The 25,063-nt window shown below is 43.4% G+C and overlaps 1 protein-coding gene across 1 annotated transcript in view; it reads left to right on the top strand.

Moving 5' to 3' along the window:
- LOC145407369 (glutamate receptor 2-like) overlaps nucleotides 1–25,063 on the top strand; it is a gene marked incomplete at its 5' end in the record, with an annotated part of 166,280 nt that overhangs the window by 61,588 nt on the left and 79,629 nt on the right. The window contains 2 exons of the mRNA XM_080278319.1: nucleotides 1,869–2,169; nucleotides 2,670–2,887. Of these exons, the coding sequence (XP_080134445.1) occupies nucleotides 1,869–2,169; nucleotides 2,670–2,887 (519 nt within the window). The remainder of the gene's footprint in view (nucleotides 1–1,868; nucleotides 2,170–2,669; nucleotides 2,888–25,063) is intronic.

Here is a 25,063-nt window from a genome sequence, read left to right as displayed (position 1 = left end):
CAATTGTTATCTGGTTTGAACCAAATATGGTGGAAGGGTTAAGGGTTAGGCACGAATGCAGTAAAATTTTTCTTTTCCAAGGAATCGGTTAAAGGTCAGTATTACAGGAAAAAATAAAATATTGGCCCTTAGACCAATTGGTGGGTGTGAATGTTGTGCTCTCCAAGTGCTCCTTGTTGAAAATTGTTGTCTTATGATTGATACTGTAATCATTTTTAAATAATATTAATCGTGGTAGCTTGTGCTGAATGAATTCAAACTGATATTGTGCAGAGATAGAATAAAGCCCAGCAGATTTAGAAAAAAAAAAAAAAAACTGCTTTTACAGGCCCACTCTTTAAGCTCAGTCTATTTGTTTGTCTGTTTCCTCAATGCATGTGTGTTTTGGCATGTAGTGTGCAAACAAGAGTTTGGCTATTTGGACTGTCATTAGTGTGAAAGCAGAAACAGAGAGATGGCTTATGACTACTGTACAGAAGAGGAAAGACGGACATACGAGTAGTTCCGATTGTTGGCTGTTCAAATAGGAGCGCAAAGTTTATCATGCAGAAAAGTGTTTTTATATAATTTCAGACTATGTCAATGTTATGTATGAATATTTATATATATTTAATTTCACTGATATTTATGTATGTCTCCATCATGACCCAAAAGAGGCGGGCATAAGGGTTGCAACAGTTGAGTATGCATGGAAACAGTATATTTCAACTCACACTTTACAATACGTAACACATATTAGACACTTCAGTGCACTGGGCACTTACAGTACAAGTCATCATTTCTGAGACAATAATTTCACACCTAATGCTACGCAGCGGCTTATACCTCGTTATTTAAACATCCAGTGCACCACAAGACTTGTCCACACAAGAGCTTGGCTTAGACTTGTTCCTCAAAAGGAGTTGGGGACCAATTTACTCGTAACCATGACCCTCCCCAAATGCATAACCCTGATTTTCTTTTCATTTCTTGCCATAAAACAAGCCGTGAGTGGTGGGGTGCTCAGATTTCAGTCACATTGATTCTTAAGCAATGATGCTATTGTAAACAACGATCAAATGCATTCTGCCCCTCAGCATTATCATTTTGCTAAGATTATAGAAAACGTCACATAACATTTACGTCACTCCCAATATTAACTTGTTAAATGATGGAGTGACTCCATCTATCTATCAATCACCCAATCCTTGATTACCCTGTAAGACCTGAATCAGGCTGAGCTAGGCAATTTAGTTTCATTTACAGAGTTATGTGAGCAATAAACCACAACCAACCCTCGGATTTAAACTCCTGTGAACCCTCTAGACAACCAGGAATCCCTTTGATTATACGGTTACCACCTGCTACAATAGATGGCTTCCTGGGATACCTGTACCTCACTATATAGTCACCTGAATGTAGCCATACATACAGTAAGTGGATGCTGGATGCCCTTGCGCACACAGAAAAATGCAATTGTTAAAGCTGTGCGACAGTCACGATTCCGGGGGCTTGAATGATGAGTGAATGAGTGTCTGGCTCACTCCATTAGACATGGAGTTGATTGCTTTTCCTTTTAGTGCGCTCTCCTCCCTGATTTTTGGACCCTATCTCAACTCATCCTTAGATGGGAGAAAGAGGTAAGGATGATGATGATGAAAAGCCAGCAAAGAATGGATATGCTAAAATTCCCCTGGGTCATACTATAACAATGTATGAAACAAAAAGTACTTTCACTGGCTTAGCAGTGAATGTATTCCCAGACTGCAAGACAGTGTAATATATGAGTCTTTGCACACACTTAAAAATAGATAACTTGGAGTCCTTGCACACATTTAACAGTAGATAACCGGGATCATAGTCTCAGGAAAGCATATTTCCGATTTCAGGAGGTAGACTTGTCCCTGGGTCCACATGCATATGACTGGGCAAGATATACTTGGATGGATTTCTCACAATATATGTCTCAAATTACATACAAGATTTTTGCTGCCCGTTCTCGTCCTGAGGTTGACCCGTGGGGCTTCCTGCTGCCTCTGTCACCACTGGTGTGGGCTGCCGTCATGATGGCGCTTTTGGCAGTGATCATTATCATGCACTTCCTGCCATCCTGCCTTCCCACTCGCAAACAACACACAGGAAGGCGGGACACGAATGTTTTTAACTGTGTTCGGGTTCTTTTCCAGGAAGGTAATTTTAATGATAACTCTGAAAAGAAACATTTATGAATTAAGAGTTTGCTGGGCATCAGATCCACATTAAATGTGTAATCAGGGAGTTCAATATTATCCTAATTTTGATCAGAGATTCTTTTATGCAAAGAATGCATAACCAGAGACTTAACTGAAGTAATACCCATCCCAAACTCTTGGCCTTTTTCATTTCTGCATTAAACTGAGGAAGATAATTCTCTAATAGTACAGATATGGATAATAATAGTTTCGCACATCTAGATTACTTAGCGAATCTAGTGATAGTGATATATATATATATATATATATATATATATATATATATATATATATATATATATATATATATATATATATATATATATATATATATATATATGTAAATTATCACTGATAAGTTCAGGCAGATCTCTATAGGTATTTTGCACAGTAGTATGATATGTATACATAATTGGTCTAATCTCTGCATGCACATGAAAATGTTTTGTGTCCAAACAGACATCCGAACAACTACAGGCTGGTGGTGGTGGGAACGAGTGGTGCTGGGGGTGTGGATGCTGATGATATTTGTACTGACACAGAGCTACACTGGCAACCTTATGTCCCTCCTGGCAGTCAGACACATCATTAATCCTTATGAAGACCTCAGAGACGTACTTGACTCTGGCGTTGGGATAATTCTTATGGAGTATACTGTGATTACCAAGTATTTACGTGTAAGTGTTATAATTACAGCCTTACTCTGGAAAATATCCTTACTCTTAGGAGCTAACGTTAATGCCACTAAAATTTAGCACATATGCCAAGCAATAACCAAGACTACCTCGCTTGATTACATGTATTTTTTCATGTTTAATCAAATATCTTCAGTCCAGGCTAATATATACAATTAAACAAATAGCTGACTCATACTTGTATTGATTTATGTATCTTCCTCTAATTGTTTACAGCAACCTACATGACCACTGTATATCACACCATTTAATATAATAGAAATTGGTGGCACAACAATATTTAGCCATGGAGTCCCCAGCAAAGGGGTGGGTGGGTGGGCATAAATACTAAGCATCAGGTACTTTGCAGGTGACGACCAAATGAGATGTCCTTGACCTTCTCTGGAAACCTAACTTTTATTTTGTGCAACATTCGCGACCTTTCCTTCAAGTTCCTCTCTGTTGAACACCACCTCCCTTCCTCTTAACCTCACCTTCTTTTCCTTACGGCAAAATTATCATCATAGTCTTTTGATAGAACACCAGTGAATCTTCCCTAATTTATAGGCTCATTTCAAAGACAAGGTGTCTGTTGTGTGTACTTGTATATACACAACAACCTAACTTGTTCTCGTGTTTCTGAACTTGAGTCCTCTGAATGTTCCAGAATATGGCTTTGGCCCTTTTAACTTGCTCAATTAATATAGCCTGGTTATGTTATCTAATGCGCAGATGTTACTCCAACTATATACCTAAGCTCCTTTCCCCAAAGAAAGGGACGTAGCCGAGACAGGATGACACACTCCCAATTTACTCATCCACAAACACACACATTCATTTGCATCTTAGCCACAAGGGTAGAGAGGACAGATCCTCACCACATAACACCACACGAGGATCAACTGCGCAATGCAATCAGCGACATCTGCAGCAGGGCCCGACGGCAGACCTGGTTTACCCCTGCCACATCATAATGGACCCATCCCCTTACCCACACCTGACCTGGTCAGCTGATCAGACCAAATTCAGAAGAATATCCCGTCAGGGCTGCGTCAGCAAATATTTATTCACAATTTCTTTCCAATCATTCCTATTACGTGCAGCCACTCTTCCTTGCTCAATAAACATCCCTCTCGCATCCAACGTTCTCTTCAAACTGTCCATCCATCCTAGTTGTGGTCTTCCTCTCAGCCTTACACATCTCACATCCAATCCAGTTATCTTTTTCACCAATTACTCATCATCCATTCCCTCTGTATGCCCAGCCCATCGCAACACCCTCTGCTCAACATGATCAGTGATCTCCTGCACAGATCCCATTCTCCTTTGCACTTCATCATTTCTCACTCGATCCATACGCGTTACTCCACACATACTCCTCAGACACATCATCTCCATTACATACAACCTTCTCCTCTCTGCTACACCCACACTCCACGTTTCAGCCCCATATTATGCAATCAGTACCACAAAACCCTTATACAGCCTTCTCTTTACATCCATTCTAAGTGAACGACATCTAAACACTTTTTTCATTCCTCCCAGCACCTTTCCTTCTTCATTCATTCTAAACTTCACTTCTGCATCTATTCTTCCATCCACAGCAACATGTGACCCTAAATACTTAACCTGCCACATCGTGTTGACGTATATACACGTCCAAACGTTTTGTCACTGTGACTCCCGTTGACGTATATAAACACGTCAAAATTGCAAGGTCTGTCATTTGCACATTTTTCAAGTTTCACGTGTGATTTTTGATACATTTACATGGAACACCTTCCTCTACAAGATGCCTGGCAGGGACAATACCTTACCCTGCATGACCTCCCCTCCCGCACGCCATTGTCTCAGCAATTCACCTGTTACCAGTGACCTGGCCAGTAAAGACATGTCGTGCCACAGTACGAAATTCAAGGCCAGAGTGATTCCCCAATTGATGACAATGTGGAGGACAAAGTTTACTTAGCATTAGAGGAAGAAACAGTCAGAAATGATGATCAGGTAATGTCGCCAGAAAAGGTCAGGTATGTTGATTTATTTGGTGTGTGAAACAATGCTTATATTGCCTATATTACTGTGTGAAAACCAATATACTCTCATACTACATATAAATTCGTACCAAACAAATAAATAAATACCGTTTATGAGTGGTGTGAAATAGTTACCCTTCCATAGAACTCGTTTCCTTTGGTGTCAGCCTGCTAGAAAATCCAGTCAGCTAAGGAGGTACTGCTACCTGGATCGAGTATTTTAAACCTCAGGTGACCAATTTCTCTATGAATTTTCGATGATTCTCACCAAAAGCGGAGGTTTTAGCCAAAAAAAAAATTGAAAATACCTCTTGATTGAGGGGTGTCAGAGATGCAAAATAGCTTGGGACATGACCGGTTAAAGTGACACCGACATGTATGATTTTTTTTTTTTTTCAGTATAAGTATATACTGACATTACTGGTACACAAGATAACCACTCAGACTGACTACTATTATCAAAACAGTTTATAGTGTATCTATATCACAGATTTTTGTTGACCTTTCCTTCACGTACCTTTTTCTTATCCAAAGTAGTGGGAGCGGGAGCAGGAGTGTCGCTACATTTCGTATCAAGTAGCGAAACCAGTAACGCCACTACTTTTTCGAGCTAGTGACGGGAATGGGAGTGCCGCTACTTTTTATTAGTAGCATTCCCAGCATTGACTTCATCACATTACTTTTATTCTCATTTACCCTCAATTTCCTCCTTCCACACACCCTTCCCAACTCCTCTACCAACTGTCACAATCTCTCCTCTGAATCAACCACCAGTACAGCATCATCTGCAAACAGCAGCTGCTTCAGATTCCACTCTCTACCACCTGCATTCACCAGACTCAATCCTCCACCTAACACTCTAGCGTTCACCTCCCTTACAACACCATCCATAAAAATATTAAACAACCAAGGGGACATCACACATCAACTGCTGCAGCCCCACTCTCATGGGAAGCCAATCACTCACAGTATTTTCCACTCTTACACACACTCTACTATTTGCATAAAAAACTTTTCACTCCTTTTAGCAACCTCCAATCAAGTCCATACAGTCTCAAAACAGCCCACAAAGCCTCCCTATTAATTCTATCATACGCATTCTCTAAATCCATGAATGTCCAAAACACATCCCTACCTTTCGCTAAATACTTTTCACATACCTGTCTCACAGCAAACACCTGATCCACGCATTTCTTCCCTTTCCTAGCGCCACACAGTTCATCACCAATCGCTCCCTCTATACCCTCTCTAACTCTCTTTATTAACACTCTACCCTACACCTTACCCACAACACTCAACAGACTTATACCCCTATAGCTAGTACATTCATACTTATCACCTTTATCTTTATACAACGGAACCACAGAAGCACTTGGTCAGTCAATTGGCACCATACTTCCCACAAAACACACATTCATCAATCTTCCTAACCACTCAACAATATTTGCTCCACCACCTTTCAGGCATTCTTTGACTGTTTTACTAAGTAGAACGCATTCTGTCCACAACTGTTTTCTAAAATTACAATTTCAGACAGTCCCAATATTCACCACCACCTTTGGCTCATTTCTTCATTCGGTGAGTAACCTGATGAAGAAGCCAGCATCATTTCTTAATGACCTGTTGCAGCTTGAACATCATCCTACTTGTATTACTGACCGTCTTAGTGAGAATCTGAACTTACTGCACCTTTCTCTTACAACCAGTCCTTCTGACTATAGTCAGTCTTATTCTCCTTGGGGCTCCTGCAGTCAGGTTCTTGTATCAATAATATATATTATTGCTCCAGGAAGGCCTGTGAATCCTCCAAAGAAACTGAGTCTGTACCCATTAAGTGCCGTTAATTGGATAGCCTTGATTAAGTTCATCTCTGCTCCTCCATGGATGAATTATTGCTTCCTTGGTTAAGAGCCACCAAAATGTACTTTGTGGATTAGAAAAGTTATTTTGTTGACCAAAGAACCAAACTTCTTTTCTCTTACCTTTTAAAGACTTAAAACAACTTGTTTTAGTTTTCTAGCGCTGTCCATAATAAGTGGTGGATTTCAAGAGGTATCGGGATGAATTTACTCCTGCATCTCGTGCGATCTATGTTTATGGTCAGAACTGTTCCAGATCACTCATAAATCTGTGATTTAGAATCTTTCCACTCCCTCTGGCACACTGCCAAAAGCCTCTAGAATAAATTTAGTATGTCGTCTTTCCCTCCTCATTGTGGAGCTGATGGATCTGTAAATATTTGTCCTACTGACAAGAATAAGTCTTTCCCAGAACATCCTCTTACCTTTCCAAGTTTGAAGATTCAGATGTTATCACTTCATTTCTCCCCCCCTCCCCACCTCTCCTTTTGACTTCCTCGTGATTTTCAGTTGAATAGCTTCCAAGTACGAGTATGTACACTCTACATTGAGTGGCAGGCCAAATGATTTCCTGTAAAACAGGAAATAATTTACAACGCTGGGTGGTAACCTTATAACCAACCGACACGTGTTCCCTACGTGACTGCAAGTGGGTTGGCGAAGGGTTAGTGCCCCTCCCCGCAAAACAACAAACTAAAAATACGTACAAGAAGCTCGGACCAGGACTGACCAAAAGATGACGACTAAAGACCGAACAAAGGACATGATACGGATGGCAACGTGGAATGTAAGGGGTGCAAATGATGAGGTGAAAGAGAGAGAGATTGTCCAGGTGCTTGAGGGTGCAAAAGTGTATGTATGTGGATTAACTGAAACTAAATGGAGAGGAGAGAGTGAGTGAGAATTGGAGTATGGATGGGATATATGTGCAGGAGTAGGTGAGAATGAGAGGGCAAAAGGAGTGTGTATTGTTGTGCGTAACAGAGGGAAGGAGAATATAAGAGAGTATGGATCAGCTGGCTCAAGGATTTTGTGGGTAGGACTGGAAGTTGTACTACAAATGTGGGCGATTGTGTGCGTGTATGCACCAACGCAAGATCGTGCAAGCAGAGTGAGAGAAGAGTTCTGGACAAATGTAGAAGTGTGCATGGAAAAGTTTGAAAGGAATGAGAGAGTGTTTTTGATTGGTGATATGAATGGTAATGTAGGGAATGTGATGGTGGATGGAGTAGTTGGTGAGTGGGGTGTGCCTGCTGAGATAGATGAGAATGGCAGAGCATTAGTGGACATTTGTGCGGGGAGGGGGCTGGTGATAACCAATACCCTCTTCAGGCAAAAAATGATCCACAGGTATACATGGCGAGTGATGAGAAGAGTGGTTGGTGAACTGAATGAAAGGAATGCAATGATTGATTATGTGTGTGTGGATGAGATAATGGAAAGATGTGTAATGGATGCAAGATCATATAGAGGTTGGGGGAGTGGACTTTCTGACCACCACCAAGTCGTGGTCAGAATCGAGGTCCAAGTAAAATGGAGAAATAGAAAAAGGGAAGGATGGGAGGAAGGAGTATATGCTAGGAGAGTGGAAAGGTTACAAGAAGATGAGAAAAAGGCAGAATATAAGAGAGAAGTGGAGGAACGATTGGGTAAATATGAATTGGAGCAGATGGGGGACGTTGAAGGTGTGTGCAAGATATTCACAGAAGAAATCTGTACAGCATGTGAGGTCGTGTGTGGGGTGAAGAGAAGACTAAAGGGGGTGCAAGGAACAGCATGGTGGAATGAAGAGGTGAGACAGGCCGTGGCACAAAAGAAAAAAAACATATAATGAAAGGATGAGAAACAGGGGCGTTGAAGAAGTTGAGAGGCGGAAGAGAGAGTTATATGTAGAAAGAAAGAGAGAGGTGAAAAGATTAGTAAGAGAGAGTAAGAAGAGAGTGGATGAGGAATTTGGAAGGAATTTGAGTGACAAGTGGAGGGAATGTAAGAAAATTTTCTGAAAAGAGGTAAAGAGAGTCAGACAGGGTGGCAGTGATGTTAGTAGGGGAGTGAAAGATAAAAATGGTAGATTACTAGTTGAGAAGGGAGAAAAAGTGAGCAGATGGAGAGAACACTTTAATGAATTGTTGAACACAGAAATTGAAAGTAATGCGAGTATAAGAGGCTGGGGAATGGTTGGGAGAAGGAGGGAGGTGGGAAGACAGGAAGAAATCAGTAGGATGGAAGTTATGGAAGCAATGAAGAATGTCAAAATGGGGAAATCCCCAGGAATTGATGTAGTGTGTGGTGAAATGCTGAAGCATGGGGGAGAGATAGCAGTAGAATGGATGTGTAAGAAGTGCAGATTTGCCTTGGAGGAAGGTAGAGTCCTGGAGGATTGGAAGTCAGGTATAATTATTTCCTTGTACAGTACAAGGGGAAATGGGAAAAAAGAAGTGTGTGGTAATCATAGGGGCATTTGTCTTCTTAGTGTATTAGGAAAAGTATACGGTAGGACACTTATTGACAGTTAGGGAAGTAACAGAGGATTTAGTTAGAGAAGAACAGGAAGGCTTTAAGAAGGGAAGAAATTATGTAGATCAGATATTCATTCTTAGATCTTTAGTGGAAAAGTTTCTAGAGAAGGGAAAGAAGTTGTATGGGGCCTTCATGGATTTGGAGAAAGCATAAGACAGGTTGGATAGATAAGGCTTGTGGAAAGTATTAAGAATATATGGAGTAGATGGGAAGTTGTTGAATGCTGTGAAGAGTATGCATGATGGTGCTAAGGCTGCAGTGGGTGTGGATAGTGAACTGAGTGAGTTTTTCTATATGAAGGTTGGGCTGAATCAGGGATGTGTCATGTCTCCATGGTTGTTCAAACTGTATATGGATGAGGTTATAAAAGAGATAGAATGTGGGGTAGTGGATGTTGGAGTGGCCCTGATGACAGAGTATATGTGAGTGAGGTGGAGGGAGAGAGAGGGGGGGGGAACGCCAAGGATGAGATGAAGGGATGGATTGGAGAGGTATATGAAAGAGGAGGGTGTGAATTGGGAGCAGGGCAATGAAATGGCGAGGGACAGGGTGACGTGAAGGCGATTTGTTTGTAGCCATCCCGTATAAGGGATTAAGGCATCTAGCAATAGATAGACAGACAGACATTCTGTCCTCACTGTCATCTGTCTTATTATGGTGTATGGCCCCGCTGAAGCCCTCGTTTTTTTTCTCAAGAACTGTTCTGTTCTGAAACCAAGTCTTCACAAACTCTTTGCCTCTATCCGTCAACTTGTTCCGTGTTCCTTCTTGCTGGAGATAAAATAATTCAGCGTTAGCCGAGGAAAGGTTACCACTCCCATCTCCCTGCTCCAGCCCGTTCACTGTTGCGTATTTGAGAGGTCACATAACTTCTCTTGCCCTCCGAAAAGACATCGATTTGTCAGTCTTTATATTTTTTGCATGGAATTGTGAGATGGAGTCAGATGCATCTGAAACGCACAAGAGATAACCTACTGTCCAAATACGTTTGTTATTACAGTTTTTCTTTGTCGTTCCACAGGAGACATATGGGGTAGACTTGTGTATTCGGAAAACATATTTTCAGCTGCATATATCTGTTTAAACGTGCTGAAAAGTATGCAGGCTAGATGGGTGATGTGTAAAAGACTGATAGTATTTCGATGGAAGTTTTCCTCACAACATACTTTTCTCCTTTATATCTGAATTTTACCTGTGATATGGAAATAATGAGCTGTTATGATGTCAAAGTTATTCCTTTTAGTACCAGGTGATTGAAAATTAATGAAAAGAAAGTTAATGATGATGAAAATTCCAAAGACGAAAAAATGCGATAATATCAACAGAAACAGGGATATATTTGAACAGATATATATCAGTGCATAATAGATATATATCTTGCAATTGTTCCATGTCATGTAATGGGATGATAAAAGTCAAGGGACCCATATGAGATACCAAATTGGAAAAATTTCTCTGGGATTTATCATGCACTTTCTGATGGTGCCAGTTCGATTAAACTCAGTAGCAATTTCACCCCAGTGAAGTGTATGGCTTCGGCTGACACCTCCAGCAGTGAAAGCTTTACTGTGTTGTCTTGCTTCAGTCTTTGAATGTATCCTCAACAAGAATAATTTAAAACACGTATTTACGTCTTTTTTTTTTTTTTTTCATAATAATCATGGCGGCGCAACTGCCAGGGTCATATGCCGCCGTATAACAAAGAAGTAAAAAGCAAAAAACTAAAAATAGAGGATAAGCCACACAATAAAAAAAGGAGAAATTCTAAATATCTTTAAGAAGTCCTGCCTCCTTCACAAAGGAGAGGGTTGCCCCTCCCAAGGCACAGGCATCCTCCCCAAGCACGGAGGAAAGATGATACACACCACCATCCGTTTGGTGGTCAGAGAGGAACCGACGCCGCAAATCCTCAAGACTAGGACACTCCACCAACAGGTGCCGAACAGTCAAGGGAACCAGACAGTCATCACAGAATGGAGGAGGAGCCCTCTCCATTAAAAAACCGTGAGAGAAACGGGTGTGGCCAATGCGGAGGCGGCACAAAGCAGTCTCCCATTGACGAGGGAAGCCCTGGTAACTGAATGAGCCCACCTTCTGGCAAATCGAGCGCAACTTATTGGCACCCACAGCATCCCAATGCTCCTGCCAACAGCACCAAACCCTGAAGGCAATAAAGGAGCGCATATCTGCAGCAGGCAGACGATACCGAGGGGACTGTGCAAGAGGGGGACGAGCCGCTGCCGCCTTGGCCATCTGATCAGCTCGTTCATTCCCTGCCACTCCTACATGAGCTGGAACCCAACAGAAATCTACACGACGTCCACGACGCCCTAAAAGGAAAAGCCACTCTAAAATGGATAAAACCAAAGGATGAGAGGGATTAAAAGACTCCATTGCAGAAAGAGCACTTCGTGAGTCACTAAAAACAGTAAAAGCAGTGTGGGGGAGAGTGAAGAGAATCTGAAGGGCAAATAAAATAGCAGTCAGCTCAGCCGTAAAAACAGAAGCAGTCACAGGGAGGCTCCCACCTCGACAGAAGGTGGGAAACACCACACCAAAGCCCACACCCGCATCAGACTTAGATCCATCAGTATAAACTGGTATGGAGTCCCCATGAGAAGAGGCATGCTCTAAAAACAGAATAAATAAAATCTGAGAAGGAAGGGAGGCCTTACTGGATGAGAAGAAATGACAAAATGTCACCCTGGGGAGAAGCCAGTAGCCCACCCTCGGGACACGGTGGGGAGTGATCGGCACAGAAGGAACAGAGAAGCTAGACATAATCGACTGCACCCTGAAACCAAAGGGCTTTGGAAAGGATGGCCGAGTGGCAAAAATAGGTGACCGAGAATCTTGAGAGGCCTTGAGAAAGGGCACGGAGTCTGGGAGACGAGATAAGCGATATCAACATCTCATCAAAAGGGAAGAGCGGAGCAAGTCTAGAGGAAGGACACCAGCATCAGCCAACAAACTCGAAATCGGGGAAGATCGGAATGCCCCAGTGGCGAGACGAACACCAGCATGATGTATGGAATCTAAAATACGAAGCCGGGCTTCTGAGGCAGAGGAATAAACTTCACATCCATAATGAAGTTTGGATAAAATCAGAGACTGATGCAAGAGGAGGAGGGTCTTGCGATCAGCTCCCCAGTATGTGTGCGCTAAAACTTTCAAGAGACCCAATGCTCTGAGACACTCAGCTTTTACGTACCTCAAGTGAGGGACCCAAGTCAACCGGCTGTCAAAAATCAGCCCTAAAAACCGGGTTTCCTTTAAACACGAAATACGACGCCCATCTAAAAATAGGTTTGGGTCAGGGTGGACTCCACGAATGCGACAAAAATGCATGGCAACGGTCTTCTTGAAGGAAAATCGAAAACCTCGTTCATCAGCCCATCTAGAGACACGGTTGAGAGCCATCTGCATCCTCCTTTCTGCCATTGACATCCGTGAGGCAGTGACAGAGATTGATAAATCGTCAACATAGAGAGAGCCACGGACACCATCAGGGAGCACAGAAATAACGCGGTTAATTGCCACTGCGAAAAGGGTAACACTTAGTATGCTCCCTTGTGGCACACCATCCTCAAGGGGACGTGCAGTAGACAGCTCACTCCCGACTCGGACCTGAATAAAACGATTAGATAAAAACTCCCGGATAAAAGTGGGGAGTTGCCCACGGAGACCAAACTCATAAAGAGATTGCAATATACCATGATACCAGGAAGTGTCATACGCCTTCTCCAAATCAAAGAACACTGTGATATGATGCTGGTTAGTTGCAAAAGCCTGGCAGATGGAAGATTCTAAAGAAAGGAGAGCATCTGTGGTCGACCGCATCTTCCGAAACCCACACTGGACTGGAGACAAGTAACCACCCTTCTCTAAGTACCACATGAGCCGACTATTCACCATCTTTTCGAGGACCTTACAAAGGCAAGATGTCAGCGAGATAGGGCGATAATTAGTGGCCTGCAAGTGATCCTTACCCGGCTTAGGGATGGGGAGAACCACAGCAACACCCCATGAGGTCGGAAACCCACCATTGCACCAAATTCTGTTATACAGTGACAACAGAAAATGAAGGGCTGCATCAGGCAAGTGGTGTAAGAAGGCATATGGGACATCATCCAAGCCTGGAGACGAGTCACGACACTGCGACAATGCCATCTGAAGTTCAGAAGCAGAAAAAGCAACATTATACGACTCCTCCGCAGTAGATGGAAAACTAATGCCCAAAGATTCCAGGTGCCGTCGGCGGCGTGCCGACGGGGATGAGGTGTCCTTCCTAGAGACATTAGCAAAATGAGCTGCAAATATCTCGGCAACAGACGAAGAATGAGCCACCACCACACCTGAATGAGATAAAACAGGAGGAGAGGGAACAGGAAATTTCCCTGAAATCTTCCTCACCCGTTTCCACACTTTTGTGAGAGGAGTCTGTGAAGAAATTGAAGAAACAAATGATGCCCAAGACTTCCTCCTAGCCTCCTTCATAACCCGCCGGGCATGAGCTCGGGCTCTCCTATATGCCGCTAAGTAACCAGGGTCACCTCGGTGACGACGAAGTCGGGAGAAAGCAGCACGTTTAGCCCTAACAGCAGAAGCACACTCATCAGTCCACCAGGGAACTGGACGGCAAGGAAAGTGACCAGCTGTTCTCGGAATACTCTGCAGTGCCGCCGAGTGTAGTAAGTCTGTGAAATACTCAACAGCAGCATCAGTGCTGACAAAATCCTCCACACATCGGTTCGGGGAACACAGCTCCTCAAAAACCGGCCAGACCGCCCTATCCAAGCACCAGCGGGGAAGACGACGCCGAGGCGCACTCTGTGTCGATCTTAATAAAATAGGGAAGTGGTCACTGCCATGTAAGTCTGGTAACACAGCCCATGTAAAATTCAGGGCTACCCCTGCAGAGCACAGAGACAAATCAATAGAAGTAAAAATACCCGTTTGACTATGGAAGTAAGTAACTTCACCAGAATTTAAAATGTACAGGTCCACATCCTCCACAATGGAGGCTAACATAGTACCTCTAGCATCAGCTGTGGAGCCACCCCACAGGGGATGATGACTGTTCATGTCACCCAGCAAGAAATAGGGTGAGGGAAGTGCACGAATAAGATTTTCAAGATCAACCCTCTCAATAGTGGCACTAGGAGGGAGGTACAAAGAGCACACAGTATAACGATGGGGAAGGAAAATCTGGAGAGCAACAGCCTGCAGTGGAGTGTTAAGATTCACAGCAGTGAAAGGTATGTCACTGCGTACTAGAATAGCCACACCCCCACCATGACCTTGTCCAGGAAGAGGATCTGAATAAAAAACCTGGTAACCAGGTGGGCTGGGAGGCACAGCATCACCAACCATTGTCTCTTGTAGGCAAACACACACAGGTGAATACTCAGCCAGAAGCCAACGGAGTTCCTCCCAGTTGGCTCGTAAACCACGGCAGTTCCATTGAATAATATTAGCCATTAAAACTACGGAAATAAAAAGGGGCAGGGGAGAGGGACAAACAGAAAACCATAAAAAAATACTAAAAATATTAAAATGGAGGAACTATATACACAAAAGAAAGGGTCACTTAGTGGAAACCACTGAGCGACCCTGGGAGACAATCTTCTTGGGAATGCGGATACGCGCAGTAAGGGGCTTGCCACGGGCAGCAGCATGGCTAGAACGAGGGCCTGGGGTCTGCGAAGTGTTGGGAGACTTCACAGACACCCGTCACTGCCCAGCAGGAGAGGAAGAGCTACTCCGAACCCTGCCCGGGGCCCCCAGTGAACCAAGAGGTCGAGCAGGAGGGATTGGGGTCCTGGCCTCCAAACGTGGAGGGGGCAGGACAGGATCCTCAGAGGTAACCGGAGGAGGAACATCCGATTCCCCGGAGGAAGAGGTGCCAGACTGACCTGACACCCCAGAAGCCCCCGAAGACCCAGAAGCAGGGTCCGAGGGCTGTTGCACAGATGGACTAACTACAGAGGATGTGGACTCCACGACCGACACCTTGCTTGGAGGATCTTCAAGACTCAAAGACTCTGAGGAACCACGATGACGCTTAGCAAATGAAGAATGTGCACCATGACTACTAGGGGATACCATAGATGTAGAGGTCGAGTCTTGAACTGTAGCGGCAACCGTCGCAAGTGCGGGAGATTGTTGCACTGGCATGGTATCAACAGATGAAGGCATAGGAGCTGACACAACAGGAGGAACTCGAGTCTGCTGCTGGACAGGACGATGAGGACGGCTATGACCGGACAAAACTGACGCATAAGACACTCCGTTACCGAAAACAAATGACATGGCTCTACTCCTGGCCTCAGAAAAGCTTATTTTATCACAATTACGGATGAGAAGGATCTCCTTCTCCAAGCAAAACCGGGCACAGTCTTTAGATGAAGCAGGATGAGCCTCGCCACAGTGCAAACAACAAACAGGTCCAGGACAGTCCTGTCCTGCATGAGTGGATTTTCCACAACTGACACACACCACTGGGAGGCCCTGTTGCAAACGACGACAGACTCGCCCAACATGCCCGTACATCTGACAGTGGTAGCAACGTCGTGGGTTTGGTACAAAAGGTTTGACCCTAAGGGACAACCAAGCCACCTTGATGGATGAAGGTAGAACATTACAGTCGAATGTCAGCAACAAGGATGGAGTTGGGGTAAGTACACCATCAACCTTCTTCCGAAACCTCTCCACTTTAACCACCCTGTGGACCTGGAGTTCTTCAAGGAGCTTCTCTTCACTGTAGCGGAGTAAGTCTTTTGAGAAAACAACACCTCGACTCTGATTGAAAAAAGCATGAGGGACACAAGTAAATAGCGCATCCGGGTCCTTACACTGGGCAGCCAGCCGGGAACCCTCTTCAGGGGATGTAACCTCCACTAGTAGGCTACCATCCCCCTGAGGTGAAATCTTCGGCTCTCTCCCACAGATTGACATAATGCGCCGATGAACCATAAAAATATCTAAATTCCCAATAGGCTGACCATCCAAAGTACGAATGGTGTAGTACCTTGGGAAATCAACCCTCTCATAGACACCTGGCAGGACCCCAAGGGCAAGTCCACAAGATGTTGTTGTCTGTTGCCGGCTCTTCTTCTTTGTAGTGGCCACTGACCGCCAACCACTGGAACCAGGCAGGTATGCTTCCAAGGTGGCAATGTGGGCCTCACTAGCCAGAGGCACATGAGGCGCACAGGAGGGAGACTCTGAAGGATGGTCAGGGACAGAACCAGGGTCGTCAGCTGATAAAATTTTTTTCATGGCCATATTAGAAAAAAACTACCTTCATTCCCCCACCCCTCCACCCACCATGGAGCCCAACAAGGGGAGGCCATATGCCAGGGAAAGCACCACTGGCGACCCCAGAGGTAGTGGGAAAGTATACGCAGGTAACCACCAAGGGACCCTGACAAGGGTGACTCCAGGACGATAGGAGCCACCAGGTCCCCCAGTGCCCGCTTGACCCTAAAGCCACTAGGTGACTAGCCTGGATGGCTAGCCAGTGACCAGCCGATTGACCTGGTCGGGCCCAACCAGGCCACCCGTCTAGCCAGAATAAGGGACCAAAGAGGTGTATTGCTAGCTGCAGGGCGCACCATGCAGCATCACTCAACCTCCAGGACTCCCGTCTCCCAGCATTACGGGACGCCACGCACGGCAAACACGTGGGGAGGCAACAGTCCCGCCCTAGATGGCAAATGGGCAGGGACTGACATCACCAGTAGGCCTCCTCTACCAGTGATGTAGGGGGTGCTTGGTCCACGACACTGACAAATGCCGAACCCTACAAAGGTAGGCATGCCTCCAAAGTAGGTGGCACTGCCAGCCACGCTTCAAGCCCCGCCACCACGTCAAGGTGACCCCCCTCAGCGGGGCGTATTTACGTCTCAAGATCTTATTTTTGACAGCCAGTTTTAGTTCTACCAAGGACACTTCATTTGGCGAGCCTCTCACCTTCATTTATTTTTAATTTTTATCATCTGTCACTTGGGACTTTGATTAAAACTTTGCAACTGCAGTTGGCATCTCGGAGGTTTTCGACCCAGTCTGAAACAAATCTTTAATTTCCAAACTGCTCTCTTACGGTTTTTAAAATTCTCTCTGTACCTTTATCTCCGGTTTCTTTTTATGGTCGATCTGTAATTGCTGTTGTAGACTTTATATTTAAGGCTATCAGTTGTGGCGTTCATAAAGGCTCTGTTCTGTTACCAAATCTCATGTTTATGCCTCCGCCCATCTATGTGGGAGGAGGTATTAAGTGACTGGTCTGTATGTTCGTGCTTGAGTGGATGAGTGCGTCTGTGCATCAGTAACACTTTTCTGGCCGCGATATATCTAGAACCCATTGACGGATTTTCACCAAACTTTGGTCAGTGATGCAGAATGAGGTGATGATGGTTTGGCCCACCTATGGTGGAGAAAGCATTAAGTGATTGATCTTTACGTTCGTGAGTCCGTGCGTCCAAAACACTCTCGTGGGTGCGATGTCTCCAGAACTGTTTGACGGTTTCCACCAAATTTCTGTCAGTGATGCAGTATGAGATGATGAACTGATTAGGTCGCTATATCATGGGGTCAAAGGCGAAGGTCATATGAGGCTGTTTTTGTTTATCCTTGTGGGCATGATATCTCCTGAGCCCCTCAACGGATTTCAAGAAAACCTTTGTCATGATACAGTATGAATGGACGGTGAACTGATTAGGTCAACAAGATCAATGGGTCAATGTTCAAGGTCAGATGGGGTCGACTTAGTTTATCCTTGTGGGAGCAATATGTGTATCCTGAAACCCTTGTTAGATTTAGACTAAACTTTTGTTAGTGATGCAGCATGAGGGGACAAAGAACTGATTATGTCAGCCAGGTCATGGAAACTGTATGGTGAGCCCGTGCACGAGGCTTGGCGGAGGCACACCGAGTGACGTTTTTTGTCGACAGCTCGGGGTCTGAGTTCTCTGCGATTCGTTCTATTGATCAGTGATGTGAGATGCATAGTTAACAATATCCATTCATATGGTTATGACTCCACCCTTCTCACCTTCCACCCGGTTCTCACGGCTTCCAACATAGAAGGTATTAACTATTCTCAGGGTAAGACTATGTACAGCCCACCTGGATTATTGTTTTGGATGTATTTTTGATTGCGATAAAAGAAACTTTGTTTGTAATGCATCAAAAACTCAGTTTCCAAATTCCTAATTCACTTCACCTGCCGAAATTTTCTACAGAAAGATCAATAAATATTCAACACTACAGCACACAGTACCTTGTCATTTCTCAATTTCCTTGGGATTTCATTTTTTCGGGTCCTATTATGGCAAGATCCCATCCCCTACTAGCAGAATCCACTTCCAAGACATTAGGTATGCTAAGCTGACTCTCTTCTTTCACTGCCCTTGCGGAGCTGTTGAATTTTTCTCCCTTATTGAGTATAACTCTTATTGATGAGAGGACGCCCTTTACAGCTCTTCTAAATAAGATGGAGACAAAAGCTTTTGCTCATAATGGTTTGAATCATGAAGGTCAATGAAGTGTATTGTTCATTCATGATATGGTGACAGGCTATTCTTTCCTTATATGACTTGACTGAGAAGCTGTTTTACCCAAACTGGTTTCAGTTTTGGACATCGTCAAATGAGAGAAGTAAGGCATGATGCCTAATAACTGAAACATCATTCACTGAAGGACAGTCTTGACTTAAGCTTTCCTTAAGGTAACCGGAAATAGTAAACCCTTCAGTGTGAGTAATAGTATTTGAAATGCGTATCATGGCAGCCACTTCAATATGTGTGTACATATGAGGCTCCATTCTGTGCTTAAACTTCACAGAGCATCGATGGTATGAGACACATGTTACGTTTCTCCCATACCGTCTCCCTTGCTGCTAGTAATAAACTCAAGCCCTGCCTACAGATATGGTTATGGTAAACCTCAGATAACTATCAGTCGTATATACAACAGGGAGTGGGGGGGACGTATTGATTGTATAAGTAAAAATTACGTTCATAGATAAGAAAAAGATTACATGGTGGGCTCTGAGTATAACTGCAGTCATTATCCGAGTGAATATTTTTGTATATGTATGCATGTATGATGTATAAGCAAGTTGGCGCATGGTCAATGTAGGGAGCTCCCACCATGCAGAAAACCTACTTTGACATTGTGTCCCAGATATTAAAGAGAGAGAAATATATATATATATATATATATATATATATATATATAGAGAGAGAGAGAGAGAGAGAGAGAGAGAGAGAGAGAGAGAGAGAGAGAGAGAGAGAGAGAGAGAGAGAGAGAGAGAGAGAGAGAGTACATAGGAGTACAGATACTAGGAGGCCTGTTAGCCAATGACGAGGTTATCTGTTAGGAAAAAATGCTAATTTTACGAAGATCTAACCAACGTGCAAGACAAAAAGCAGTGAAAAGAGGAAGGCTCATCCCCACCCACCATGCCAACCGGTTAAACCGCCAGGAAAAAGGGAAAAAAACATTCTTGTTAGGAAGAACAAGCATGGAAATTTTTACATACGTGGCGGGAGAGGAACAACTGTGCAGTATGTTATCTCTGTTTCACAGAGCTCTAGAAGAAAAGAAACGCAATCGCCGAATGTTCTCGTTCTTCAGCAAACGTCTCTCAGTCACGAACATGCACTTCAACTTGGAAATACACAACACTATGTTAGCTATAGCTCATTGTCTCAAAATATTTGTCTAGCTGAATTTTAAACGTACAAATAGTTTTTGTATAACTACTGTTGCTGGTAGGCTAGCCATTTGTTTCACTGTGCAAATATTAAAATAACTGTCCCCATGCTGGTGGTGCATCTCTTCCTCATGAGTTTCGTTCCTTTATTTCTAGTCGCAGTATCATTCAGGATTTTGAACAGATTATCATATTTAACATAGTTACAAACTTGTTAAGAAATTTAAATTCTTGTATTAGATCTCCCCAGAATTTTCGCTCTTATAGAGGAAATATGTTTAGTTTCTTTAGTAGGTTTTTGTACTGTAAATTTAGCAGCGATGGGGTCGTTTTTGTGACTATGTGCTGCACTCCGTGGAGCCTTTCTTCGTATGTAATAAGATTCGGGGACCATTGCTGCACACGGTGTTTTAGGTGTGGTCTAACTAATGGCACATAAAGCATAGAGATTACATCAGGCATTTTATAATGAAAATTACTTGCAATGAAGCGACATTTTGTTTGCATTGTTACTTGCTGCTGTATACTGTTTTAAGTTTTTGAAGTCGTTATTAAGAGAAAATACGGACACTGCAGACTCAATATTCCGATCTCGATGCTGATTTCGTTGAAATCTATCAGCCCACTTTCCCCTATTTCGGATTTTTTTTTTTTTTTTTTTTTTTGGGGGGGGGGTTCTGGCTCATTCCAGAATCACAGGGAGGGAAGGGGGTGTGTTACAAATCCTGAATATCGTATAACGGATGGGAATCCATTGTATGGCATGTACTAAGATATCAAAGCCACATATACCATTTTGTGATAATTTTTTGTTGAAGAGGACTGACCACGCAAGAAATCATGGTTGAGGAACCGTATGTAGTAGACGACTTTCCCAGTAACCAAATGCACTCACCTGGGAAATGTTATTCAAACCTTTCCCTTACTTTTTTTTTTTTTTTTTTTTTTTTTTGTATAAGGCTGACCATCACAAGGGTCATGGGGGAGGAAGACATGCTCCCCAAATATCGATGTACAGTTTCTTCCTGTTCATTCAGATAAAACATGGAACTGCATACCTAATCCTGTGATATGTATGACGATTTCGTTGAAATCCATGAGCCCACTTTCTCTTTTTTCTGATTTGTTTTTATTTTTGGGAGGTGGCTAACCCATCCACAAGAGTCATTGGTGTTAACGCTCTCCAGATATTTCTTTACTGATATATATATATATATATATATATATATATATATATATATATATATATATATATATATATATATATATTCGTTTTTCGTTTTCAAAGGCTCCAACATGCTCACATGTATCGGCCTATCTATCTATCTATCTATCTATATATCTATCTATATATATATATATATATATATATATATATATATATATCTATCTATATATATATATATATATATATATATATATATAAGTTTAACTGGTTCTACTGTAATTGAGACTAATCTATCCATCTATCTATAGCTCGACTCCCTAATCCCGCAATGGGTGGCCCCAGACAAAACGCCTCCAAGTCGCTCTGTCACCCACCATTTGACTACCCTCCCCCCAACTCACCCCCCCTCATATACCTCTAACTCCATCCCTCCACCTCATCCTCGGTCTGCCCCTCCCTCCATCCCTCCACCTCATCCTCGGTCTACCCCTTCCTCTCCCTCCCTCCACCTCACCTACATTCACCCTTTTAGTCAGTCTTTCACTCTCCATTCTCTCCACATGTCCAAACCACCTCAGTGTATTTCTCCTAATCTTCTCAACCACATCCATATCCACCCCACAACGTTCCTTCACTTCTTCATTCGTCAGCCTGTCCCTCCATGTCACTCCATATGCTCCTCTCAAGTAACTCATTTCCATTGCTCTCACTCTTGACTTGTTCCCCTCTTGCAAGGTCCACGCCTCGCTTCCATACGTCAGTGTAAGGATCACAATACTATCATGCAGTGACCCCTCTTGCAAGGTCCACGCCTCGCTTCCATACGTCAGTGTAGGGATCACAGTACTATCATGCAGTGACTTCTTAACTTCCATACTCACCTCCCTATTTCTCATCACTGCTTTCAGTGTACCAACAACCTTCCTTCCCTGCTGTACCCTTTCAGGCACTTCGTCCCCGTTCCATCCTTACTCATCACACTACCCAAGTACTTGAATGCACTCACATTCTCCATATCCTCACCATCCAACCTCATTGTACACTCTGTGACTTCATTCCTCTCAAACACCATAACTTTACTTTTGTTTACATAACCTTTCAGCTTCCTCCTCCTACACATTGTCCCAAATTCATTCACCAAACCTTGCAACTCCCATTCATCTTCACTCAACAATACTATATCATCAGCAAACAGCAGCACCGGAATCTTCCAAATCTCACTCTCATTCATTAGAGCCACCCCCACATCCACTGCCCTACCTTGCACCTCCTTTACAACCCATCCGTGTATATATTAAACACCCATGGAAACATCACACAACCCTGTTTCAGTCCCGCATTGAGATCAAAGAACTCACTCAGCTCACCATCCACTCGCACCGTAGCCCTAGCTCCTTCGTACATACTCTTCACAGCACTCAACAATTTCCCTCCACTCCATATATTCTTAATACCTTCCACATACCTTGCCTATCTATTCTGTCATAAGCTTTCTCCAAGTCCATGAAGGCAGCATACACTTTCCTTCCCTTCTCTAGATACTTCTCCACTAAACAACTTAGAACAAATATCTGATCTACACACCCTTTTCCCTTCCTAAATCTCCCTTGTTCTTCTCCAACTAGCTCCTCTGTCATATGCCTAACCCTATCAATGAGTATTCTACCATATATTTTACCAGTCACACTAAGAAGGCAAATACCCCTATGGTTACCACATACTTCTCTCTCCCCTTTTCCTTTGTATGAAGGAACAATTATATATGATTTCCAGTCCTCTGGAACCCTTCCCTCTTCCGAAGCCAATCTACACAACTTGCATATCCACTCCACAACAATCTCACCCCCCATACCTAAGCATTTCACCACACACTCCATCAATTCTTGGGGCCTTTCCCAACTTAATCTTCTTCATCGCTTCCACTACTTCCACCCTACTGATCTCTTCCTCCCTCCTCTCATCTCTTCTTCTCCCAGCCATTCCCCAACCACTTATACTCGCACTGCTCTCACTCTGTACATTCAACAAATCCTCAAAGTGTTCCTTCCATCTCCTCAATTTCTCTCTCTTCTCCACCAACAATCTATTATTCCTATCTTTCACTCCCCTACTATTTCCCCATTCACACTGCCTTACTTTCTTTACCTCCTTCCAAAACAATTTCTTACTCTCCCTCCATTTCACACTCAGATTCCTCCCAAACTCTTCATCCACTTTCTTCTTACTCTCCTTTACCAGTCTCTCAAACTCCCTTCTCCTGCTCACATATACCTCTGTCTTCTCTCTCTCATCTTCTCCATTTCCTCTACTCACTAACCATTCACTATATGCCTTCTTCTTTTGTTCCACAGCTCGTTTCACCTCATCGTTCCACCATGCTGTCCCTTGCACACCCTTGCATCTCCTCCTCACTCCACAAACCGCCTCACACGCTGTGCCTATATCTTCCGTGAATATCTTACATACGTCTTCCACCCCTTCCATCTGCTCTAGCTCATACCTTCCCAATCTTTCTTCCACTATGCTCTTATACTCTGTCATTTTCTCACTATCTTTCAATTTCTCCACTCTTCTCACAGATGTTTCCTCATGTCTTCCCCTTCGTCTCCTCAACCATTTTCTTTGCAGCTTTACCTTGGCCATCACTAAGTGATGGTCCGAGACTCCATTTCCCCACCCTCTCCACACTCTTGCATCCAACACTTGTCTTCTCATTCACTCATCCACACACACGTAGTCTATCATTGCCTTTCGTTCAACAAGTTCATCATCCATCCTTCTCATTACTCTCCATGTATACCGGTGGATCATCTTATGACGAAAGTAGGTGTTGGCTATTGCCAACCTTTTACAAGCACACATGTCCACCAAAGCACTACCATTCTCATCTACTTCAGCTGGCACACCCCACTGACCAACCACTCCATCCATTCGTACATTCCCAACTTTGCCATTCATTGAGAATAATACAATGATTAAATTATCATATTTTTTTAATGTTGTTGTTACTTTATTACAGTAAAGTTATTTGATCGGAATGAGAGCGTTTCAATTTTACTAGCAGAATGTTATTGGAAAGATTGAATCATAACTCAGTGGCACAGAGTACTTAAAAATGACTTTAGAATATGCTATATTTATGTCGTATACCCATTCCACATGGCCTGAAAATGATAATAAAATTTACCAAAATGTAAAATTTCTCGGGGGGCGGGGTTTACAGCGCGCCCCCCCCCCCCGAACCCCCCAGCTGTACGGGGTGGCTGCTCTTGACAATGTCATGCGCAGCACAGTTAAAAAGAATTTTTAAAAATAACTCCCCACCCTCCTTTTTTACCTTCCGGGTACGCCACTACAGATGAGAGTCTATTGTACATCTTATAATAAGATATCAAAGCCATGTATCCCACCTTTCACTATTTATGAGAATTTTTTATTAGGTAAGGGGGAGCTGATGACCCATGAAGTCCAGTTTGGAGAACTGTATATTGTGGAAGACCTTCGGATTAACCAGACGAACTAACCTGGGATGTGTCACTCAAATATTTCCCATATTTCTGATCGTTTTTAATTTTTGGAAGGGGGATGACCCTTCACGGATCGTTGAGGGTGGAACCAAGGTCCCCAGATATCGTCTTAAAGTCCTTTGTACAACATGTACCGTACTAAAATAACAAAAACGCACCGGTGCTGTCTCTATTTTGTATTCTTTACGAATCTTAGAGGGGGGAGGGGGTGGACCACTTAAAAAATGGTGGAAGTTTCAAATGTCGGGGGATGTTATCAAGTAACCAGAGGAACTACTTTGAGGAATTTCGTTGAAATCGACCCACAATCCTCTATTTCTGATCGTTTTTATATTTTTTTAAGGGGACCCGT

Source organism: Coenobita brevimanus, chromosome 8 (assembly GCF_032717465.1).
Source record: "Coenobita brevimanus isolate Jiangsu-jjx chromosome 8, ASM3271746v2, whole genome shotgun sequence".
In the NCBI taxonomy this organism is placed as follows: domain Eukaryota; kingdom Metazoa; phylum Arthropoda; class Malacostraca; order Decapoda; family Coenobitidae; genus Coenobita; species Coenobita brevimanus.
This window is presented reverse-complemented; position numbering and strand designations above follow the sequence as displayed.